The following is a 26,199-nucleotide window of genomic DNA, read 5'->3' as shown; positions in this document are numbered from 1 at the left end:
AAATAAATCCAATTAAAATACAATAATTTAACATAAAAGAACTAATATTTTAATTAAATTAAAATACTCATTCGGTGAAAATACACGTAAAAACGGGATGTCACACCCCATCTCCGAATTCGCAATACCATCCAAATCTGGAACATTACTTTTATACTGGACCCACTCCAGGATATTGAATCCCAACGACCACCCACTTATATACTTTTTTTTTTAAAGAGTGAGACTTACCTGTTCAATAGTGACCCCCTCCCGAATTTATTAATAAAGCCCTCACTTTTGGCGGAGGAAAACTGTGTAAACAAATGAAAAAATAGCACAACCCAATTCCTAAAGCACCTCACCACTAAACAATCATAGAAAACCAAAGAAACCAAAAAATGACCCTCACAGCCTATTTACGAATATATGGCAAACCCAACCTCTCCAAATGCAAGATTCTCTTTAGCTCCTTAGGAAGCAAGTCATATTCCACATACCTCCTACTGCACCCTCCATCTCCACTCCAAGCCAAAAAATCAGCGACCATATTCCCTTCTCTAAATTGGTGAGAGATAGAAAAGGAAATGTCATTAGCTACAACGATAAACTCCTCTCATAAATCCCACAAATACCAAAGTGTACAACGTTTGGCTTGTACCAACTCAACCACAATTTTTGAATCACATTCAATCTCAACAGGTGTAAAACCCAAATCCATGCACAGCTTCACCCCTTTCATCAATGCCCTTAGCTTGGCTTCATTGTTAGTGCTGTGACCGAACTGTTTTGAGAATGCGACTAAAAACTGGCCATTGCAATCATAGACAACTCCCCCTCCACCCACTTATATACATCTGTAAAAACAACCCCCAAAAAGAGATGTTAATTGCAGCAAAAATTAAGCAATTGCAAGGCGATGACTAGTTTTTCTATTTGTGAAATGAAATCCTTTTTTTATTAAAGCATTTCTCTGACATGTTTTGTTTGTTTCTAAAGAAGAGAATGAGAGATCAGACACACTGACTTACCTCATTGCTGTATAATTTCCCAACATATCCACATGCTATGTCTAAATTTTTTTCTCCTTTACTGTCAAAATCAATGCACACTACTTGTACCGAATATTTTCCTTCCATCTGATAATCTACAAGTGATCTGATATCATAGGTGGGATCTCTCATCAACTTGCATCCTTCAAGATTAAACGTACAGAAGCTCTTGGGTAGTAGATTGACAGGTGGTATTTGTGTTATAGTAGTTTCATCTGCCCAAAAACTATCAGGCATTCCAACCTACTCAGTCTGACAACTTACACAAATTTGCAAAATTTGAAAAGTCTATTTCCTCAAAATTTGGGGCTCCACTCAAATCTGGTGTCTCAATCAAGTTCTCACAAAAACTCAAATCAAATTTCTTCAACTTGTGTAAAACCTATTATAAACAAACAAGTAGTTATAAATTAGATAAAATTATGAATTTATTAACTTATTTGGAAATCATATGAAGAGGGATTATTAAAAAGATCAATACGTATTTATATGAGTGAAAAACTTACCACCAACGTCCCCTTCCAAAGTTGTTTGATATTCGAGTGCCAATCCGGAGCCAAACATTCGTAATTCTTGTAGTCGTTTGAGCTCTTTGATGGATGGGTGGACCTCACACAAGTTTGTACACCATGAAAAGTCTATTATCTCAAGATTTGGGGATCCATACAAATCTGGTGTTTCAATCAAGTTCTTAGAATGATTTAGATCTAAGATCTTCAAATTGTGTAAAACCTGTTATAAACAAACAAGTAGTTATAAATTAGATCAAAAGATGAATATATTAACTTATTTGCAAAAGATATGAAGGGAGATTATTAAGAAGATCAATATGTATTTATACGAGTGAAAAACTTACCACCAACGTCCCCTTCCATAGTTGTTTGATTTCGGTACCAGACATTCTTAATTCTTCTAGTCGTTTGAGCTCTTTGATGGATGGGTGGACCTCACACAAGCATGTACAATCTGTAAGGTCTATTATCTCAAGATTTGGGGCTCCTGTCAAATCTGTTACTTTAATCAAGTTCTTAGATTAACACAGATCTAAGAGCTTCAAATTGTCTAAAACCTGTTATCAATAAACAAGTAGTTATAAATTAGATCAATATATGAATATATTAACTTATTTGGAAAATATCTGAAGGGGGATTATTAAGAAGATCAATACGTATTTATACGAGTGAAAAACTTACCACCAACGTCCCCTTCCATAGTTGTTTGATTCCGGAGCCAGTTATGTTTAATTCTTTTAGTTGTTTGAGCTCTTTGATGGATGGGTGAACCTCATAGAAGATTCTACAATTTCTAAAATCTATTATCTCTAGATTGGGGGCTCCACTCAAATCTAGTGTTTTCATCAAATTCTTAGATTGATTCAGATATAATTCTTTCAAATTGTCTAAAACCTATTATAAACAAATAAGTAGTTATACATTATATCAAAAAATAAATATATTAACTTATTTGGAAAAAATATAAAGGGGAATTATTAAGATGAAGAATACGTATTTATACGAGTGAAAAACTTACCACCAACGCCCCATTCCAAAGTTGTTTGATTCCATTGCCAGACATTCTTAATTCTTCTAGTTGTTTGAGCACTTTGATTGATGGGTGGACCTCACACAAGCTTGTACAACCTGTAAAGTCTTTTTCCTCAAGATTTGGGGCCCCTGTCAAATCTAGTGTTTCAATCAAGTTCTTAGAATAAAGCAGAACTGAGAGCTTCAAATTATCTAAAACCTGTTATAAACAAACAAGTAGTTATAAATTAGATCAATATATGAATATATTAACTTATTTGATAAAGATATGAAGGGGGATTATTAAGAAGATCAATACGTATTTATACGAGTGAAAAACTTACCACCAACAACCCCTTCCATAGTTGTTAGATTCCAGTGCTAGACATTCTTAATTCTTCTAGTCATTTGAGCACTTTGATTGATAAGAGGACCTCACACAAGCGTGTACAGCCTATAAAGTCTATTTCCTCAAGATTTGGGGACCCTGTCAAATCTAGTGTTTCAATCAAGTTCTTAGAATAACGCATATCTGAAAGCTTCAAATTGTCTAAAACCTGTTATAAACAAACAAGTAATTATAAATTAGATCAATATATGAATATATTAACTTATTTGGAAAAGATATGAAGGGAGATTATTAAGAAAATCAATACGTATTTATACAACTGAAAAACTTACCACCAACCCCTTCCTTAGTTGTTTGATTATGGTGCCAAACATGATTAATTCTTGTATTCGTTTGAGCTCTTTGATGGATGGGTGGACCTCACACAAGCTTCTACAATTTTTAAAGCCTATTATCTCAAAATTTAGGGCTTTACTCAAATATGTCGTTTCAATCAAGTTCTCAGAATTACTTAGATCTAATTCCTTCAAATTGTCTAAAACCTGTTATAAACAAACATATAGTTATAAAGTAGATAAAAGTATAAATATATTAACTTATTTGGAAAAGATATGTAGGAGGATAATTAAGAGGATCAATACGTATTTATACGAGTGTAAAACTTACCACCAACTTCCCCTTCCATAGTTGTTTTATTCCGGTGCGAGACATTCTTAATTCTTCTAGTTGTTTGAGCACTTTGATGGATGGGTGGACGTCACACAAGCTTGTACAACTTGTAAAGTCTATTTCCTCAAGATTTGAGCCTCCACTCAAATCTGATGTTTCAGTCATGTTTTTAAAATAACTCAGATCTAAGAGCTTCAAATTGTTTAAAACCTGTAATAAGCAAACAAGTAATTATAAATTAGATCAATATATGAATATATTAACTTATTTGTAAAAGATATGAAGGGGGCTATTAGGAAAATCAATACATATTTATACGAGTGAGAAACTTACCACCAACCCCTTCCATAGTTGTTTGATTCAGGTGCCAATCCGGTGCCATAACATTCTTAATTTGTGTAGTCATTTGAGCTCTTTGATGGATGGGTGGACCTCACACAAATTTGTACACCATGAAAAGTCTATTTTCTCAAGATTTGGGGCTCGACTCAAATCTGGTGTTTCAATCAAGTTCTTAGATTGATTCAGATATAATTCGTTCAAATTGTCTAGAACCTATTATAAACAAATAAGTAGTTATAAGTTAGATCAAAATATGAATATATTAACTTATTTGGAAAAAATATGAAGGATGATTATTAAGAAGATCAATACATATTTATATAAGTGTAAAACTTACCACCAACGTTCCCTTCCATAGTGGTTTGATTCCGGTGCCAACCATTATTACTTTTTGTTGTTGTTTGGGCACTTTGATGGATGGGTGGACCTTACACAAGCTTGTACAACCTGTAAGGTCTATTATCTCAAGATTTGGGGCTCCACTCGACTCTGGTGTTTCAATCAAGTTCTTAGAATGATTCAAATCTAAGATCTTCAAATTGTGTAAAACCTGTTATGAACAAATAGGTAGTTATAAATTAGATTAAAATATGAATACATTAACTTATTTGGAAAAGATATGAAGGAGGATCAGTAAGAAGATCAGTACGTATTTATACGAGTGAAAAACTTACCGCCAACGTCCCCTTCGATAGTTGTTTGATTTTGGTGCCAGACATTCTTAATTCTTATAGTTGTTTGAGCACTATGATGGATGGGTGGACCTCACACAAGCTCGTTCAATCTGTAAGGTCTATTATCTCAAGATTTGTGGCTCCACTCAAATTTGGTGTTTCAATTAAGTTCATAGAATAACTCAGATATAATCCCTTCAAATTGTGTAAAACCTGTTATAAACAAACAAGTAATTACAAATTAGATCAAAGTATGAATATTTTAACTTATTTGGAAAATATATGAAGGGAGATTATTAAGAAGATCTATATGAATTTATACAGGTGAAAAACTTACCGACGACCCCTTCCATAGTTGTTTGAGTGTAAAACTTACCACCAAAGTCCCCTTCCATAGTTGTTTGATTCCGGTGCAAACCGTTATTATTTTTTGTAGTTGTTTGAGCACTTTGACAGATGGGTGGACCTCACAAAAGCTTTTACAACCTATAAGGTCTATTATCTCAAGATTTGGGGCTCCACTTGACTTTGGTGTTTCAATCAAGTTCTTAGAATAACTCAGATCTATGAGCTTCAAATTGTCTAAAACTTGTGATTAGCAAACAAGTAGTTATAAATTAGATAAATATATGAATATATTAACTTACTTGGAAATGATATGAATGAGGATTATTAAGAAGATCAATACGTATTTATACGAGTGAAAAACCTACCACCAACGTCTCTTTCCATAGTTGTTTGATTCCGGTGCCAGACATTCTTAATTCTTCTAGTCGTTTGAGCTCTTTGATGGATGGGTGGACCTCACAGAAGATTCTACAATTTCTAAAGTCTATTATCTCTATATTTGGGGCTCCACTCAAATTTGGTGTTTTAATCATGTTCTTAGATTGATTCAGATATAATTCCTTCAAATTGTCTAAAACCTATTATAAACAAATAAGTAGTTATAAGTTAGATCAAAATATGAATATATTAACTTATTTGAAAAAAATATGAAGGATGATTATTAAGAAGATCAATACGAATTTATACGAGTGAAAAACTTACCACCAACGTCCCCTTCCATAGTTGTTTGTCTCCAGTGCCAACCATTATTATTTTTTGTATTTGTTTGAGCATTGTAATGGATGGGTGGACCTCACACAAGCTTGTACACTCTGTAAAGTATATTTCCTCAAGATTTGGGGCTTCTGTCAAATCTGGTGTTTCAATCAAGTTCATAGAATAGCATAGATCTAAGATCTTCAAATTGTGTAAAACCTATTACAAACAAACAAGTAGTTACAAATTAGATCAGAATATGAATATATTAACTTATTTGAAAAAGATATGAAGGGGGATTATTAAGAAGATCAATACGTATTTATACGAGTGAAAAACTTACCACCAACGTCCCCTTCCATAGTTGTTTGATTCCAGTGCCAACCATTATTATTTTTTGTATTTGTTTGAGCATTTTAATGGATGGGTGGACCTCACACAAGCTTGTACAACCTGTAATGTATATTTCCTCAAGATTTGGGGCTTTTGTCAAATCTGGTGTTTCAATCAAGTTCATAGAATAACGTAGATCTAAGATCTTCAAATTGTGTAAAACCTGTTACAAACAAACAAGTAGTTACAAATTAGATCAGAATATGAATATATTAACTTATTTGGAAAACATATGAAGGGGGATTATTAAGAAGATCAATACGTATTTATACGAGTGAAAAACTTACCACCAACGTCCCCTTCCATAGTTGTTTGATTCCAGTGCCAACCATTATTATTTTTTGTATTTGTTTGAGCATTTTAATGGATGGGTGGACCTCACACAAGCTTGTACACAATGAAAAGTCGATTTTCTCAAGATTTGGGGCTCCACTCAAATCTGGTATTTCAATCAAGTTCTTACAATTACTCAGTTTTAAGATCTTCAAATTGTCTAAAACCTGTTATAAACAAACAAGTCGTTATAAATTAGATCAAAATATGAATATATTAGCTTATTTGGAAAAGATATGAAGGGGGATTATTAAGAAGATCAATACGTATTTATACGAGGGAAAAACTTACCACCAACGTCCCCTTCCATAGTTGTTTGATTCCAGTGCCAACGATTATTATTTTTTGTATTTGTTTGAGCTCTTTGATGGATGGGTGGACCTCACACAAGTTTGTACAACCTGTAAAGTATATTTCCTCAAGATTTGGGGCTCCTGTCAAATCTGGTGTTTCAATCAAGTTCTTAGAATTACGTAGATCTAAGATCTTCAAATTGTGTAAAACCTGTTATAAACAAACAAGTAGTTATAAATTAGATCAAAATATGAATATATTAACTTATTTGGAAAGGATATAAATGGAGATTATTAAGAAGATCAATATGTATTTATACGAGTGAAAAACTTACCACCAACGTCCCCTTCCATAGTTGTTTGATTCCAGTGCCAACGATTATTATTTTTTGTATTTTTTTGAGTACTTTGATGGATGGGTGGACCTCACACAAGCTTGTACAACCTGTAAAGTATATTTCCTCAAGATTTGGGGCTTCTGTCAAATCTGGTGTTTCAATCAAGTTCTTAGAATTACGTAGATCTAAGATCTTCAAATTGTGTAAAACCTGTTATAAACAAACAAGTAATTATAAATTAGATCAAAATATGAATATATTAACTTATTTGGAAAAGATATGAAGGGAGATTATTAAGAAGATCAATACGTATTGATACGAGTGAAAAACTTACCACCAACGTCCCTTTCCATAGTTGTTTGATTCCAGTACCAGATATTCTTAAATCTTCTAGTCGTTTGAGCTCTTTGATGGATGGGTGGACCTCACACAAGCTTGTACAATCTGTAAGGTCTATTATCTCAAGATTTGGGGCTCCACTCAAATTTGGTATTTCAATCAAGTTCTTACAATTACTCAGTTTTAAGATCTTCAAATTATCTAAAACCTGTTATAAACAAACAATTAGTTATAAATTAGATCAAAGTATGAATATATTAACTTATTTGGAAAATATATGAAGGGGGATTATTAAGAAGATTAATACGTATTTACACGAGTAAAAAACTTACCACCAACGTTCCCTTCCATAGTTGTTTGATTCCTGTTCCAGCCATTTTTAAGTCTTTTAGTCGTTTGAGCTCTTTGATGGATGGGTGGACCTCACACAAGCTTCTACAATTTTGAAAGTTTATTATCTCAAGATTTGGAGCTCCACTCAAATCTGGTGTTTCAATCAAGTTCTCAGAATCTCTCAGATTTAATTCCTTCAAATTGTCTATATCCTGTTATAAACTAACAAGTAGTTATAAATTAGATCAAAATATGAATTTATTAACTTATTTGGAAAATATATGAAGGGGATTATTAAGAAGAATACGTATTTATACAAGTGAATAACTTACCATCGACCCCTTCCATAGTTGTTTGATCTGGCTCTTATACATCCTTAGTACAGTAAGATGTTTTGGTTGGAAACTACTCGGCCAAGATTTCAAATGATATCCAAACCACTCTATGAATCGCAACTCATTGGTTTGCATGTATTTTAAAGGTTTTCCACGCCATTTTATAGATCGAGACTGATAGAATTTAAAAAATCTCAATTTTCTATTTTTTGACAATGCTTTGGCGTTGAGTCTCTGTTTCATTTCAGGACAAAAATACATGACTATGCCTCTAATTGCATCAGTTCCCTAGTAATCAAGAACAAGAAGTTAGCAAGTATTAGGATGAAAATATACCTTTTTATATTAATATCTACACTAATCAACTTACAGTATCTTTGTTCAGTACTTGATAGAGATCCTCCAAACGAAACATTCTACTACGTTGTCCTGGTTCTTGAGGGCATTCACAATGAACTATTTCCTGGCCCATTTCTTTTAGCAAATCATGCATGGACAAGCATCCGTATTCTGATTTGCTTAAAAGGGACTTCTCAATGAGAACGTCAGCGTCAATGCGATAATGACCAAAACATTCTACCATGTCATCATAAAATATGTAATCCACCCCATGTTGTCCTTGGAAATAACACGCCATATCCAAAAATAACTCTTTTTGCGATTTCTGTAGCCCATTAAAACTTATTTGAAGTACATCCATAATTTTTGGATTAGGAATTGCTTTTAGTTTATCTTTCTCACTTTTCCATGCATCTATTTCTCTCTCATATAAGAAGGAACCCAAAACTTTAAGAGCTAAAGGAAGGCCTTGAGCATAATTTACAAAATCCATAGATAGATCCATGTAATCCTTTGTTGGATGGGTTTCCTTGAAGGCTGACAAACTAAAGACTTGCAAAGCTTCTGCTATTTCAAGATGCTCAACCTTATAGATAGGATTCACTTCATATGTTCTCAATAGATGACTATCTCTGCATGTTATGATCAACCTACTCCCTGGACCAAACCACTTCCGATCCCCTGCTAATGCCGTTAGTTGCTCATCACTATCCACATCATCAAGGACGATAAAAACCTTTTTATTACGCAGCATCTTCTTTCTCATCCGATCTCCCTGGTTTTGATCCCATATTTGTATTTCTTCTTCTATGATCATACAAAGAAGTTGTTTTTGTAAAGAAGCTAGACCACGAGCTTTAGATTCTTCTCTAATACAAGAAATAAAGCTGCTTCCTTCAAATCGACAATTAGAAACTCTATCATAAATTATTTCAGCCAGCGTTGTCTTACCAATGCCACCCATCCCATGAATTCCTACAAAGCGAACATCATCCGATTCCATATCCAATAACTCTATCATTCTGTCTACATGGGAGTCTATTGCAACAAGTTTATCGTAATCATGACGTGAGAATCTAGAATTCAACTCATGAGACGTACGTCTACCGATTTCTTGTATAATTGTTGATTCGTACCTATAAATTGATAGAACAATTAATATTGATGAGACTTGAATCGATACGAACCAAAAAAAAAAAGGCTAGCTTTAGCTGATAATTAGCATTGTTTATTAGAGAAAGCGAAACACTTTAATTCATACTTCAATATTTTGCCTCTTGCAACACTCGAGCTGTCAGACTAGATAATAATGTAAACATTTTAAAAATTATAAATGTTATAATTTAAGTACATATACAGATGTTAATTACTTGATAGCTGTCAATGGAAGAAGATTGAAAGAGGGCTAAATGTTACCTGTCCCCCTTTATGTGCTCTCCGGCAAGGGTACCGACTTTTATGCAAGCATTTCTCCACGTATCAATCTCTTTGATGTCTACCTTGGGATCTTTTTCATGTGCGGCGAAAGCTTCATTAAAAGTCCCTATTTGATTTCTTACATCTGAAGGATCCACATGGTAGAAAATAGGAATAATTGTGAGATTCTTCTTTTCCTCCCATTCAACAATCTCGGCAAGTTCCCTAAGGCACCATTTGGAAGAAGCATAATTTGCTGAAAAAATGACTATGGCAGATTGGGATTCTTGAATTGCTTGCGAAAGCTCTTGAGAAATGCATTTTCCTCGCTTGAGTGCTTCATCATCCCTAAAGACGAGAATACCTTTCCGTTTTAAATCAACATATAGATGATCCGTAAAGCTCATGCGAGTGTCTTCACCATAGAAACTAAGGAAAACTTCATATTTCCATCGAGGCGTCGATGAAGAAGTTGGGGAAGAGGTTATGATTTTTTCATCTTCTTCCGAACAAGATGAATTGTCTTTTTTTCTTATCTTAGTATGTTCGGAAGTAGATGAAGAGGGTGTTTGAGTGGCCATGAATGCAAATGCGAGAGATTTAGAAGCTTAATTGTGGAAGGAAATATTGGTAATTTGCAGGCTTAGACAATGAGAAGAACAATGAGGATAGCCATGTATGGAGTACTAGTAGTAGTGGTCAACCTGAGATGGAAAGTTCAAGGTAGACAGCATCAACCTTCGGTTTGTGTAGTCAAAAGGTTATTGAAATGGGAAGAAGTGGAGGTGCGCATGCAGAACCTTTTTTTTGCTTTTTAATTTGGCGTGATTAGCGGTTGGAGTAAAGATGCCAAAAGGAGTTGGAAGTGTTTGGTTGTTGCAGGCATATTAATCTACCAGATCAAGCGCACATGTACGTAATTTCCTGGTAGACAGCATCAACTCGGTTTATTTAAGCACTGTTTATGGTAACCCATCACCGGCCATTATAATTTGAAATCGAACTTGGACAATGCTAAAAGTTGTAACAGTGGGGTATAATAAATGGAGAAAAACAAAAATCTATTTGGTTTGATTAAAAAAATCCTCATTTTTTCAAATCCAACTCAAGTATATATGGATTATGTTACAATGCCGATAACTATTAGAGTAGATTTTCAACGTAATTTCTTAGTCATGATCTAGAGGAAGTTCAAAATAAAACGCGTAGAATAATTAATTCCTTTGAATGACACGGTCAGAAGACTTTCTCAACTCTCCTTAGCCGTCCTTACAATTCATTAATTAAAATGCGTACGTACATATATAGAGCAGGCCTATGAAGGCATACGAAGGTTCTGGGCAACTTCTCTCATTTTATAGTTAATAGAGTGATAGCAAATATATAAATTAATTTGATAAAATTATTGACTGACTTGGCAAAAATACAAGAGGGTGGCACCTACGTACCTAGCTAGCATAAATATTAAACAAACTGATCAGTTTTTAATCAATGCATTCCGGTTTCCACAACCACTCTCGAATTTATTTACTCTTAATTTTTTACGTACATTGAGCATGCCTATGAAGGCATACGAAGGTTCTGGGCAACTTCTCTTATTTTATACTTAATAGAGTGATAGCAAATATATAAATTAATTTGATAAAATTATTGACTGACTTGGCAAAAATACAAGAGGGTGGCACCTACGTACCTAGCTAGCATAAATATTAAACAATCTTATCAATTTTTAATCAATGCATTTCGATTTCCACAACGACTCTCGAATTTATTTACTCTTAATTTTTTTGTTTTGTAATCTGGCGTGATTTGCGCTTGGAAGCCACCTGGTAATTACATACGTACACGGTTTTGGTGGATTAATTATGGAGTCTTTCTAAACTAAAATAATTTTTTTATTCAACACCCATACACCACAAGAAAAAATTAAATAAAAAATAAAAAAATCATATATGATGTGTAAAGTAGAGATATGAAAATCCGGCCCGGACTGGAATCCAGTTATGGTTATGGTTTTCAGCCCGGATTAAATCCAAACTGAAACTCGGATTTCAAAATCCGGATAAATTTGGGCCAGGTTTCGGATTTAAACTCAAAACCCGGATCTAAAATCCGGTACCCGGGTTTCTTAAAACCTTTCACAGTTTCACTGCCAGTAATTTCCCTAGCCGCCCCCCTCCCCCCGAAATCACTCTCATCTTTTCTTTCTCTCTCTCTCTCTCTCATTCACTCTCATTTGCTCTCCCTATCTCTGTTCTCTGCGATGGTTTTGATCGTTCAAGGAACTCACGATTGACTAGCGGCGGGAGTGTCCCAAGAGTTGATGGATACCTCTCTCTCTCTCTCTCTCTCTCTCTCTCAATCCGAAGAAACCCTAGCCTCCCTCCCTCATTGCCGATCGAAGAAGATAGCCTCCCTTTCCTCCCTCAGTGCCGATCGAAGAAACCCTGTCATCCCGTGACCCATCATCGTCGTCGCCGACTCGCTGTCATCCTCGTGACCTCAAGGTTTGTTCTCTGTGATTTGGATATGTTTTAGATTTGGATCTGTTTTATTACGATAAGAAAAAGGTAAGAATCGAACTCTTTGAACCAGGAAAAAAAAAAGGCAAACCCAGATAGAAATAGGTAGCAAGGAAATATTTCTTTGTAACATTTGTGTAGAAAATGAAAAGGGGAAGAATCTTTGGTAGATCTGGGTTTCTTGTTATTTTGTTAAACACGTATAAAGTATATGCTGTTATTTTGATTGATATGGGTTTTTTTTTTTTTTTGGTTGTTTTTTGAATCGTGGAGATGTGATATTTGTAGATCTTAGAAAATCAGTTTCTTTGAGTTTGTAAATTTATGCTTTATCATGACCCTGCATCTAGCTTGGGAAAAATGGTGGTGCGAGATGATTGATACACGATACAAAGTTGAGGAGAGCTTGATGAAAGGAAGATGATCATCGAGCATATATGCAATTATAAATTAACTACTGGTATCTCATGCTTTTTGGATTAGCCACTACTTGCAGTACTAGTAATCTCATGAGGCCGAGAGGAACAAAATGTGAGCATTGATTGATCTTTGGTTGTTTATTTTGGATCACTCATATACAAATGCAGTTTGCTTCTTCGAGTTATTATTGTTATATCTCCTACTCAAGGCTAGCTGGACTGGGTTGCAATTCTTTCAGATTGTAAATTGTTAAGTGACCCTTACATTTGGATGCTTTTCTATATTAAACCAAGACAGTGTACGCTATTATCCATTGGAAGTATCCATAGTCCATATTTTTTAGATTACTTGTTTCAATAAATATATTACATGATGTTTGGTTCAGCAATAGTGGCTTTAATGGGTTTAATTTCAATGATTTTCTTTTATCTTTTTCTCTTTCTAGTTAGGTGTTTTCTAGTATACATCATGCCTACTTGCATGCACCATTTGCCTTTTTAATATTTTTTTATGAGTGCCTTGTATTCAAATTTTTATTACTGAAAAAGAAAGGTGTTGGGTCCAGCAAGGAGGTTTTCATTATTGTAATATCTGACTTGCACAATAACAAGCACGATTATGCAATATTTATTGGCTTGCATCTTAACATGTGGTATATATTTTGCTTACTTTATTGAATATTGACATTGGCTGTAGGTTTACTCGATTCGTGATGCAGCTACAAATAATGTGAAATGCTTCGCAAAAGGAGCAAGTTTTAAAAAAGAAGTTTATATTGTAGTCACATGGTCTTTGATATAACTATCTTTGATATATGCAATTAGTGTCTAAAGGTTTATATTGAGTATAACTAAAAGTTTCATGTGATGTTGATTAGGTGAGTCGATACTTTGACTATGAAGAACCAAATGGAGTAGGGAAGGAGATTTAGATCTGGCAGAGTAGTGCAAAAGCTCTTTCTGACTGAACTAATGATAATAGCTTGTAATTTTGTATTTTGTAATGTAATTAAATACCAAATAATGTAATATGAAGTGAGTTGTACTATGTGATGCATGCATTTTATATTATAAATACTAAATTTCTAATTTTTAGATGCATTTAGTTAAAAAGATATAAGTTTTCTGTATTAAAAAAAAAAAAAAAAGTTTTTCAAATGTAATAGAATATAGGCTTTAGATTTTTTTTTTAAAAAAAAATTGCTTTACAACATCTTTTTTGGAACAAAATTTAATAGTATATAGCCTTAGTAGTTAAGGAAAAAAAAAAAACTCGGGTACAGCCCGAGACTCGGATTCATCTAGATTTCGGACCGGGTCATAACCCGGGTATATCTGGGCCGGAACCCGGTTTGGATTTGGAATCTAGATTTCGGGCTGGGTATACCCGAGTTATAACTCGGTCCGAAACTCGGATGAACAGTCTTAAGTAGAGATGATGAGTATATATTTTTTTAATTATATAGTTGCAACAAACAATTGGCAAAATTATATTTTATTGAAGCATACGCCAAGGATGCGAGCTGGAAAAAGATATTTGTAATTAAGAAACAATGAAAAACGTACGCATGCTTGCCTATTGATTGACTCCCTTATCGTAGATCACGAATGATTACATATTTTATTAGGTGGAAGGTTCGCCGAAGCTCCGCTTCGTCCCACTTTGGTTACTTTTCTGACTAAAGCACAAGTTATCATTATCATTGACGTTTATTAATATTAAATAATATATACGCGAAACGACGTCCATGATAATTATAAGAATGTTTTATTTTAAATAAAAATTTAAAATATCATATTATAACATTATTACTATTTTAGAATTTAAAAATATTAAATGGAGATTTAAAAAAGTTGAATTGTTTATAATATATTATATGAAAATTTAGAAAAATTATAATAATGAGATGAGAATTTTGTGTTTGAGATGAGAATTTTGAGTTACCAAACCGTCTTGTTTAAATTTGAAAAACATTTCATCTCAATTTATTTTATCTTATTATTATAATTTTTTAAAAATTTGTATACAAAATATAAGAAACAATTCAATTTGTTCAAATTCTATCATAATAATATTAAAAAATAATATCCTAATAATATATTATTTAACTTTCAACTTTTATCTAAAATCATCTCATTTTATTGTCCCTTTGCTCCTATACAGAGCCCGACTGGTCATCGATTTCATTATATAGAGGCTAGGGACAATGATATAGGAACAATGACGGATGGGGTTTGTATTAGTGTATTTTTTTTATTTTTTAAATATATTTAAATATATATAAAAAATGTGGAAACAAATTAAAAAAAAAATTAGACTGGGCTGCACGCCCAACGGTAAGACCTGGGCGGTACAATAGCCTTGTCCTTTCTCATATATATTATTTAATATTTATAAAAGTCTATGAAAATGATAATTTTTGTTTTAGTCCGAAAGTAACCAAAGTGGGAGGAAGCGGAGCTTTACAGAACCTTCTTCGTGATAACAGTGTAAAAAAAATAAGTCGCGTACTAATCTGCATACTAATATTGATTTATTCATATTCAAAATTTAAATTAATAATATTTTCAATAAAATATACGTTTTGACAAATCACATTAGATTTGTGCATATATTAGTGCGCAGTTGTGCTTGCAACTAGATTTTTTCAATATGTAATCATTCGTGATCTACGATATTCTTTCTTAATTTTTATTTTTTTTTAATATGGCGTGATTAGCTATTGGAAGACTTCCAAGTCTACTCGCAGAATTATATATAGAAAAATTCTATTTGCAATCCTTATTTAGAGATTGCATATACATGTCTTTATTAAATGATAAAAAATATTATTATAAGATAGATATTTTCATAATTTTAAAAAATTTTAAAGATAAAATTTTTTAAACCTGCATTACAATTTTTATTTAAAGACTATACGTAACATTACTCTTATATATATTATCTATCTTTTCTAAAGCATGCCATTATATTGGATATGGGAGTCAAATTTCAATTACCTAGGCAAGCATGCATCCTTGGCGTATGCTTCGATAAAATATAATTCTTCGATAAAATATAATTCTGCCAATTGTTTGTTGCAACTATATAATTAAGAAAAAATTTATTCATCATTTCTATATTACATATCGCACATAATTTCTTTTTTCTTTTTCTTTTACTTTTTTTTCTTATTAAATATGTAGTGTATAAATATTGAGTAGAAAAATTACTTTAATTAGGATAGCAATTTCCTAGAGATGCTACCAGATAATTAAGCTGAAGTCTCCAATTGTAAGTGAAATTACACGATTGATCCTAAATAAGTGTACGTTACAATTCTTTAGCCAATTTTAACTCGTGTCTAGATTAACAATATTTATTAGATTTCGAATTAACTCACATCAAACCACTATAACGAATAGATATATAAATATAAATGATAAAGCAAGACAAAACAAATAACAATATACCTTTAAAAGGTAAAAGTACTCTTTGTCAAGTTATTTTTATATAATTTATTTCTAATTATGGTAGTTTTTTTTTTAAATATACACAAATTTAATTAAGAATACAAAAACTTTGCCCGCAAAGCAAGAGATTATTATGACCTTCTATCATTGCTTGCTTAAAATTAGCGATAGGAATTGAAACATCATGCATCGACATAGCACGCGGTCTACTCAAAAGTCGACGTTGGTCAGCTTTTTCAGTCATCAACATTAATAATGCATGCAAAAACAAAGAAATTTAAAATGCAGGGGGGCCAATAAATTTGCAGTGCACACCAAGGTTCTATGTAGCTTCGCTTCTCCTTAATCATATTTGACTTAATAAAAAACCACAAAGTCCGAATCCATACGTTTTGTAGGACTGTTCATCTGGGCCGGATTTTATCCGACCCGGTCCGGAATTCTGTAAAAAACGAATTCCGGTTCCGGGTTCTAGCCCAGATTTAGTTCGGACCGGAACTCGGATTGCAAAACCCGGACCTATGCGGTTCGGGTACGGATTTAAAATCCGGGTACTGGATTAAAAACCTAGTTTCATTTATTTTTTCCCCTAGCTCTCTCTCTCTCTCTCTCTCTCTCTCTCTCTCTCTCTCTCTCTCATCTAACATTCTAAAACCCTAGCCGCCGCTTTACTCATTCTCTCTCACTCTCATCAGTCAGCAGTAGTTGTGACTGGTACCGGCCTGCCTGCTGTTGCCAATGACACGGCTGGGCAGAATACTCGATGGAAGGTTACCCACAGGCAGATACCAAGTTTTTTAAGTGTAAGAATTTGATTTCATTTCATATAGCCATCGTAGGCATACCTCCTTTTTTTTCATATAAGTGTAAGAATTTGATTCCATTTCATCACTCCAGCATTTTTTTTTTCTTTTTCCAAATTTACAGAGGGTCCCAAACCAGTGGATGTCGTTGGCTATCGGGGAGATCTAAAAAAGGGAGAAACCCTTTGCTTTCTGTCAGGGGGTGCACAACTGTTGGGTGCTCTGTCTGGGTTTTCTTCATCTGTGGGTATGTTTTTTTTTTCTCTATTTTTTTGTTCTCTCTTTGGTGATTTTGAGTTTTTTTTAAAAAGGATATTTGAATGTTTGAGAAGTATTCGGTTGTGATGGGTTTTAGAGATTTAGCTTGTCAAGTACTGGTTTACTGGTTTTTGTCCACCTAACTTGACCAAAACAATTAAAAGCCAATGTTAGGAATCATGAAACCTGGGTAGCTAATTGTTTCAGTTATTAAAGCATTGATTGATGCATTGATAGCATTTTTCAAATCATTGAGAGTTTTGCAAGATTGGTCGCATATAAATCACTGCACTATTGTTTCTCCTCCAGATAACCAATGATGATCTTTTCTCTGTTTATTCATCTTTGTTCCCACAGGGCCAAGCCATTTTTGCTAGTGGCAGCCCATTTCCTCCTGTTGACAGAGGTAAATGCCTATTTTGTTGATTTAATGATATTTTATTACTTTATTGCTTTGGGTCTGTTTTGATGACAATGTTTAAATGAAAGTGTGATACCCCGTTTTTACGTGTATTTTCACTGAAGGAGTATTTTAATTTAATTAATATATTAGTTCTTTTATTTTAATTTATTGTATTTTAATTGGGTTTATTTTAGTTTGATGTGGTGTTTAAATTATTTTAGTCGTTTTATAGTTTTTAAAATTGTTTTCGTTGGATCAGTTTTTGGACTCCGAAGGTAACAATTGGACCTCATTTCTTTTCCACATCTTTTCTTTTTTCTTTTCTCTTTTTTTTTTCCTCCTTTCCTTTTCTTTTTCTTTTCCTTCTTTTCCTTTTTCTTCTTTTTTTTTTCTTTCTTCTTCCAGTTCTCTCCCGTGCGCTGCGTCCTCTCTCTCTCCTCACTATCGCCGTCCAGCTTCTGCCGCCCAGCACTGCCACTCGCCGACGACGTGGCCGACACCACCCACCCAGAAACTTTCCCCTCCGGTCGGCGCACCTCCCCACCAACTTTCACCTCCATCTGAGCTGCCGTTTGCCGCCGAGAGCCCCTCCAAACCGCACGGTTTTTGTGCATTTCCGCCGCCGTCGTTCCACCTCCGGCCACCAACTCTTCACCACTTCATCACCTACCTCTTGCCGTCCTAAACCACCCTTTTCTGGCCCTGATCCGTTGCCGGAGCAGCTCCCACGAGCTCAACTCCATTTTTCCATTTTTTCGCTTCCACCGCCATTTCCACCGCCACCCATGGCCAAAACTCACTTCCATTAGCTTCATAAATATCTCTAGGCCATTTCTTATCAATTTCAAGTCTTGGTTTGTCCCCGTTCGAAAGTGGGTATTTTACAACCCACGGCTACAGTGTATTTTACACTGTTACGTTGCTTTTTCTCCGCCGTTTGCAACGTCATGATCCTTCGAAAATTATCTTATAGCGCTGTAATTATTTTCCAAACTCTATCTTAGATTTAAATATATTATTAATTTTACAATAAATTCATTGACTGGTTGGTTATTCTGGACTGAGTCCGAGGAGTCGGGGGTCGGATGGATTGAGGACGGAGTTGTTTGTTATTGTTGATATTGTGATTGGTTGGATGATTTGTATCTTGAGGTGTGCATTGCATGATGCATTCATGTGCATTTATTAAATTGAGAAAAATTGGTTTTATTTGTGTAAATGGATTTTCAGGTGCGTGTGTATCACGACCCCAAGCCGAGATGGGGTATTATCTCGGTGGAGCTCCTCTAGTCACTCGGGAGTGGATAATACTGAGTGACATCCCCTGGGTTGTGGCTGGGCGACGACCAGATCGCACGATACGGTAACGCTGTCGTGTCGACTTCGTGGTTCCTAGGCTGACGGGGACTAGAGGATGGTCTGGTCCAGGTACGCGCTGGGTGCGAGACTGGGCATCGCTCGTTTAAGTGTTACATGCGTAGTTGTTACCTGCGATGTGGCACAGGAGCCAGAGTGTGCAGATGATCCCTAGGGGAGAACATGGTGCATGCAATAATTGGAACGGGTTTTGGATATTGGATACAGGCCATTTTTGGGAAAATGGCGAGGTTATGTTTGAGGTTTTGTGATCCATTTTCTGGAAAAATGGTGGTTTCTTGATTTGGGCCATTATCTGGGATAATGGCAAGGACTGGTTTTAAAGGATATGTTTTTGGGCCAAAATGGGACTTTTGGCGTGCGTGGAAAAAATGTGGATTTATGGGATATGTGCATTTGGCATTCTTTCATTCATATTGTTTGAGTTTAATATGTTTTTATCTTGTGGCGTTTAGATCTTTACTTACCTACGGCACCATTTTGGTACCGTAGATTTTGATGCAGAGGTCGAGGAGGAGGAGGAGGCTGAGCCCGAGGAGGCGGCTCCGCCGAAGTATTGATTTGGAGTTTTATGCCTTGTAGTTTGGTTTTGAAACGATATTTGAGGCTTGTAATATTTTATTATGTATGTTTTGAACGGGTTTGTATTAAACAAAGAACAATTATGGTACTTAGTTATAAGACTTTTGTTATCCGCTACGTGTTTTTATTTGCACACTTGTTGCATGTACACACACTTGGCACTTGGCGATAGGGTGGTGATCCATGTTGTCATCATCCCGACGTCTCGAATTCCACTTGTCCGTACGTGGGATTTGGAGGCGTCACAGAAAGAATCTTTGAGGAGTAGTTTTATGGCTTAGATCTAGGTTTATAGAATCTTGAGGAGTATATATATATGTTTTATGGAATATGGATCCATGGGTTTTTTTGTTTGCTTTGCAGAGGTGTATAGAGAATGCACCCTCGTGTCTGTAGCATGTGTATAGCTTTAGATAGCAGAGCATAGCTCTTTGTTTCTTTTACTTGCATTGTTGTGTCTGTCCTTAGATAGCAGAGCATAACTCTATTTATTGAACTTCCATTGTATTCAAGTGTTCTCTGAAACTGAAAGGACTTGATGCATCTGAACATTCTTTTATAATGAATCAAGGCACATATGTATTCCACCACAACCATTGACGGCCATGCAGCGTCTTCATATTGGCCAGTTGATTGAGAAATATGGAGATGATTATGAGGTACGATAAATTTTAAACCTTAAATTTTGTGAATTTGGTTCTTTCCATGATCCTTTATTCCAAACCTCAATTTGTTGTAGAATAATTTACTGATAAAAAAAATTTTGTTGTGTAATGATTCGTGCATATTTATTATCCTCAAGTTGGTCTGTGTTTTAACTACATGGAAGCCAGCTGGTCTTGAATGTTTTGATAAGATGGAATAGATGGCATCATCTTTTTCATTAATAATGAGTTTCTCTTTTGATGAACTGCAGGTAGATTTGTGAGTGAATTGCTTGCCAGTGAACCTTAATGACCCGTTCCATCATCTATTTTTCCTCTTGAGTTTTCTTCATTTTCATGGGTCCAGCAGTAAAATAGGACCATTAGATATGTAATTTTCATAAATTATAATTTTTTGTTTTATAATGTAATGTATAAATACCAAATAATGTAATATGTAGGGAATTGCATTATATGCTGCATGCATTTTACATGATAAATATCAATTTTTTTTTCATGCATGGTAATTAGTTGTTTCTAACTTTAGTTATTTTTTACATAAAATTTAGTTTTCCATTTTGATATATTTAATTATATTTTGGCTTTATATATTAAAAAAATTATGCTTTTCAATAATTTTTTTGGAAAAATTGTGGTAGAATATAGGCTTTTAGATTAAAAAATATATATATGCTTTTTACATTTTTAACATTATCCATTTCTTGAAAAAAAAATTAATAATATGCGTTTTTGTTATTTAAAAAAAAAAAACCGGGTTGATTCCGGAACCCGGATTTCCGAGTTGTAAAAACCTGGATTCACCCAGGTTTCGGCCCGGGCTAATCCGGTCAGCAATTTGGCCTGGATTTAAAACCTGGGTTCCAAGCAGGGTATACCTGGGTTCCCGGTCCGGTACCCAGTTGAACACCCCTAACGTTTTGAGTGACACGGCCAGAATACTTTGTCAACTCTCCTTAGTCGTGCTTATAATTCATTAAAATGCTTACATACATAGGGCGGGCCTACGAAGGCATACAAAGGTTCTGTGCAATTTCTCTGGTCCTGTACTTTGGTAAAAATGTAAATTAATTTAATAAAACTGTTAATTGACTTGGCTACATTTTCTAAAGGATGATCGAAGAAATTCATTTGATTATATAGTGATTGCAAATTAGTAGCTACTTGATTTTTTTATTTTTCTTTTATTTCTAATTTTTCTAACCAACAAATATTTAGTGTTGCAAAGAATAAAGAAGATGAAGTACTCAAATTTTAGATAGAGAAATACTTTAGCGCAAATGAATTATACAAAAATAATCTCACAAACTGATATGATTTCATATAGTTCATCAGATTGTAAAGTTATTTTTATTATAAAATAGATATAACAGATCAGATGAAACTATATTAATTTATAAAATTATTTTTATATAATGTATTTATGACTATAGCAGTCATCTCTTTTAGATATACACAAATTTAATTAAGAATACAAAAACTTTGCCTCAGTAAAGCAAGAGATTATTATGCCCTTCTATCATTGCTTGCTTAAAATTAGCGATAGGAATTGGAACATCATGCTTCGACATAGCACGCGGTCTACTCAAAAGTCGATGTTGATCAGCTTTTTCAGTCATCAACATTAATAATGCATGCAAAAACAAAGAAATTTAAAACGCGTGGGGCCAATGAATTTGCAGTGCACACCAAGGTCCTACGTAGCTTCGCTTCTCCTTAATCATACTTGACTTAATAAAAAACCATAAAGTCCGAATCCATACGTTTTGCCATATATACATATAGATCAAATATGGTCGTACGTATTGTTTGGAGTATCCAACAATCCATGTATTGATTGAAGGAGATATTGTCCGATATCCTGAACTAAGTAAGTTATCAATGTGCAAAACCAGCTCGTATTAGAGCACCCTCATGCATAATCCAGTGAGAAATTTAGTTAATAGAACTTAAAAATGCTCCACATTGAATTATTTAACTTCAAAACTTTTGACTTCTAACTACAGTAAAATTAAGGTTGGCGATCAAATTTGGTTGTTATGATATATATCACAACCAAACGAATAAAAAATAATATTATTAAAGACGTGTCCCACTTCCCCTCTACAACCGTTCACTTGCGTGATGTCAACAGACTCTGGCTACGTTGGGAAAACTCCAATGCTTAAGTAAATAAAGTGTAACAAACACTTGAGAATTCGAAAGAGAGTTTGATCCCTTACTATTAAGGGTTACCTGGTATATATAAGTTCCAACGTGATGTTTATCTTGTTCAGAGTTTATTGGTGTAGATCATCACCCAGTAACCGAAATGATCACGTATCTGCATGAAATCTCTATCTTCTCATGAAAGGTGGCGTGTGATGTGTGTGTGACTTTGCTGGGCTTTGGACTCTCTAATTCCCTTCGGTCAGCAAAGAGCATCTCCTACTGGGCTCCCTTTATATTGGGCTTCTTTCATATTGGGCTTTTAAGATGGAATGGGCCCTCAACTGAAATAGGCCTTCCAACTACCCCGCTAATTCTCTTCGCCCCAAGGTGTAGAGAATTCATGTTGACAAATTTTGCTATTTCACAAGTGTCATGAACCTCACTATGGGCCCCCTTTTTGTTTTAAGCCCTTGTCCCATCTGCGAATCATTAAGCATCTGCCAGCCTTTCACATTCCTCTCCCAGCGCCGTTTCATTTTTTCATAAATAAAGGAGCCCTCTTGATTTATTACTTATGTCGTAGCCATAGGGTCTTTCGTGTGAATGTTACTTCTCTGCTCCAGTGTGAGGCTATGATGCTGATGGCTACTGGTGTTCCATATTCGCCCTTTTTAAATACCCTTCCCTCAATCTTTTCTATTCTTCCCTCTACTCATTTTCCCTTCTTGTGCCTTTTCTTGCCCATGCTCTCTTGCTATTCTTGTTTCTTTTCATTTGCCCTTTCTACTTTCTCCATTCCCTTGTCATTTTTTCCCTTCCAGTTTCCATGGCTGAACAAGGTGATAGCTTTGTACAACCTTTCTAGGTCCCGAAGGGCACGACTTTCGACGGGTATGGGTGGCGTTCAGCCCTCCGCATCCCTGAGGGGGCGGTGATGGAGGTTCCCCCATCTAGGTGCTGCAATGATGAGGGCTTTGCGGGCAAGGTTACTCTGACCACGTCCGTGATGTCCCATGGGTTGAGACTCCCCTTCTATCGCCCCATTCGCGACATCTTGGACTTACTTGATTTAGTGCCCGCTCAACTCCATCCTTTTGCATTGAGGGCTTATCTTTGTATTTGCATTGTTTTCCGCATGGTCTTGGAGCCTCTTGAGAATCTTTACCCCGACTTGATTGCCTGAGAGTTTTTGGCTTTCTACAACGTGAGGCCAGTCACCAAGGGCAGTGTTGCCTACTTTCGCAAGGAAGATAAAGGGCAGACTTTGGCTTGGTTTGAAACGTGGTATTCTAACTCCAAAGCTTGGACAACCAAGTTTTTCTTTATCTCTGGCCAGGGCTGGGAGTTTCCTATCCAAGAAGCCCTTTTCAGAGATTTTCCAGTTAGGGCGATCGGGCGCCCCCTTCTTGATGATAAGAGTTTGTGGGCGACCATGGCACCTTTGTTGTGTCGGGAATTGGCCTGAACTGAAACTATCTGTTCTTGGGATGCAACCCATCCTAAAGATCTTTGGACTGATTTTTTGTTGACGCCTGATTACATTGATCGATTTCTGATGTCCCCCATTCGCTCCCATGTTTAGGGGCGTTCGTTCATGATTTCAGACATTATTCCTACTCCTTTACAGAAGCCCTCCGAGAAAAATAAGGAGGTTGGCCACGCCGTACATGAAAAGAAAGAAAAGAAAAAGAAAAGGTCTTAGAAGAAAGAAAGTGAAGAGAAGAGGGAAAAAAGAAGCAAGAAAAAGAATGAAGATAAAAGTCAGCGAAAAAGAGCTCGCTTTGAAGACTCTTCTCCCTTATCGCCTCCATAAAAGAAAACTCTAGCGTCCTCGAAAGGGGCCCGCGCCTAGACGCCCATGCCGCCAGCCGCAACTGTGCCTCCAGTGTCATCGCCTAAGGAAGCTTTGGCGCCCTTGGAGAGCACCCAGACTCAAAGGCCTATGGAAATTTTGGCGCCCTCTAGACCCAGACGCCTGTGCATCCAGCCACCGCTGCGCTTCCCTTGCCACGGTTAGAGGAAATTGTTGCACCCTCGAGGGGCGAGCAGGTCCAACCACCCACCTCGCCAGTTACTGCCACACTTCTAGCGCCTTGCGGTTCCTTTACGCGGCCACGTTCTTCTGGCCTGAGAGACATTGAGGATTTGGCTAGCATTGCCCTCTTTGATCTGGCCGCTACCTTCTAAGTTGAGTCCCCTCAGTAGGCATGCCCTTTGGCGTCCAACCATGTGTTTGAATTTCCTGTTTTAGAAGGTCTGGTAAGGAAGGGCTAGTTGGATGCTGAAGTGGCAGCCACCCTTAACTTAGACTCTGTCATGGGCATAAGGCTCACCCATCTTCCTCGATTGGAGATGTTCGTGAAGAGATGATAAGTGGTTTTCCCGCCGATGGGCCAGATGAAGCTTCCACCCATTCTGAAGGCCTGGGCAATAGGGTTGCAGATCAGGCCGACGTAGTTGGGCGCACATCCCCTTGCCGAGAAGATGCCTGTGACGAAGTGGGGGCAAAACAAACCGCCCTGGAGACCCCGCCAGTCACTATTTCTAGGGAAAGTACCCCTTTCGTTGGCTGGTAGTGGCGAGGGCCTTTCTCTTCCTCCTCTCCATGCCTCATCCATTGGGGGAGACACCAACTCCCTCCTTGAAGAGGAATGGGGCAATTTTTTGAAAGAAGATGCTCACCTAATCGAGGCCGATTTGGCCTACACCAAGTCCCCGCTTCCACCCTTATGCCTTGGGAGTCTGCCAGAAAGGGTGGCGGATTCAACTTTGAGGCTTGCGAAGGCTTCCTCGCTCGGGGGTGTTCCTAGCCCTGGAGAGATCTTTGGTGGTGGTGCCTCCTCTTCTTTTGCCACTACCCAAGCTGAGACCATTGCTCAGATGGCTAACAATTTGAAGGACTGGTTTTCTGAGGTATCATGTGGCTTGTTTTTTTTTTTTTCATTGTGCTTACACACAGTTTCTTACTCGAGTTGTTTCACTTTCCTTTGCAGAGCATTAATGACTGGTGGCGTGGATTGTGGCAGATTGTGCCCGCCTAGAGGAGGAGGTCAAGGAACGATGAAAGTTGTGCTATATTGCCAAGCGTGCTTTCGATAAGTGGCAGGTCGACAGGACTGAGCTGGATGCCCTGATGGAGAAGGAGTTGGAGATACTGCTAGAGCAGTCGAAGGGCTATTCCCACTCATTGCAGGGTGACTTTGAGATCGTCCTTGAACTTCGTGATGCTGTTCGCCATGCTCAAGAGGCGAAGGTCAAAGATGACTTCGCTCTGAGGCTTCTTGAGTCAGCAAGGGATTTTGCAAGGTCCCAACTTTCTTAGGCTCAGAAGGGCTTCGAGTCCGAGTTGGCCCACCTAAACTCTGAGCTTCTCACCCATGGCGGGGAGTTGGACTCGACCCGTGAAGAATTGGCTCATTTGCAGGAACGTTGTAGCAGGCTATCACAGGAATTGGCAACTACCTTGGAGAAATCCCATCTCACTACCCTTGACCTTTCTGAGGCATGAGGGAGTTTGGAAGAGCTCCAAGATCGCCACCAGAAGTATAAGGACAGCCACGGGGACTTAGACTAGGATCTTAGGAAGGCAAGTTTGGCTCAGTTGCCAAGAACCAACAACTGACAAAGAAGAAAGACGAGCTAGCTATTGCTTAGGCGAAGATCGCATGCCTTCGCACCCAGCTGGCCTTCATCCCTGAAACAAGGGATCGCGCCTTCACTTATGGCTATGGCGTAGGTATCCTGAGGCTCAGGTCCCTCATGAAGGTTGTACATGATGCATATTGGAGGTTTTATTTTTGAGCAAATTCAACCTCGTC

The 26,199-nt window shown here is 36.3% G+C and overlaps 1 protein-coding gene and 1 long non-coding RNA gene across 2 annotated transcripts; both read right to left on the bottom strand.

Moving 5' to 3' along the window:
- LOC122294061 lies at window positions 1-5,513 on the bottom strand. Its single transcript, XR_006237461.1, has 11 exons — window positions 4,589-5,513; window positions 4,252-4,464; window positions 3,906-4,127; window positions 3,570-3,782; window positions 3,236-3,445; window positions 2,899-3,111; window positions 2,562-2,774; window positions 1,888-2,100; window positions 1,538-1,763; window positions 1,011-1,413; window positions 1-836 (listed from the first exon to the last, which is right to left on the bottom strand). It is a non-coding gene; the product is annotated as an uncharacterized LOC122294061 (long non-coding RNA).
- A 104-nt stretch (window positions 5,514-5,617) lies between these two features.
- LOC122293836 (disease resistance protein RPV1-like) lies at window positions 5,618-10,332 on the bottom strand. Its single transcript, XM_043102287.1, has 9 exons — window positions 9,752-10,332; window positions 8,367-9,471; window positions 7,994-8,284; window positions 7,661-7,873; window positions 7,324-7,536; window positions 6,987-7,199; window positions 6,313-6,525; window positions 5,976-6,188; window positions 5,618-5,851 (listed from the first exon to the last, which is right to left on the bottom strand). The coding sequence occupies exons 1-9, from the start codon at window positions 10,330-10,332 to the stop codon at window positions 5,618-5,620; spliced, it is 3,276 nt and encodes a 1,091-aa protein (XP_042958221.1).
- Between the last annotated feature and the right edge of the window lie 15,867 nt (window positions 10,333-26,199).

The sequence above is a fragment of the Carya illinoinensis genome, chromosome 14, assembly GCF_018687715.1.
Source record: "Carya illinoinensis cultivar Pawnee chromosome 14, C.illinoinensisPawnee_v1, whole genome shotgun sequence".
NCBI classification, from domain to species: domain Eukaryota; kingdom Viridiplantae; phylum Streptophyta; class Magnoliopsida; order Fagales; family Juglandaceae; genus Carya; species Carya illinoinensis.
This window is presented reverse-complemented; position numbering and strand designations above follow the sequence as displayed.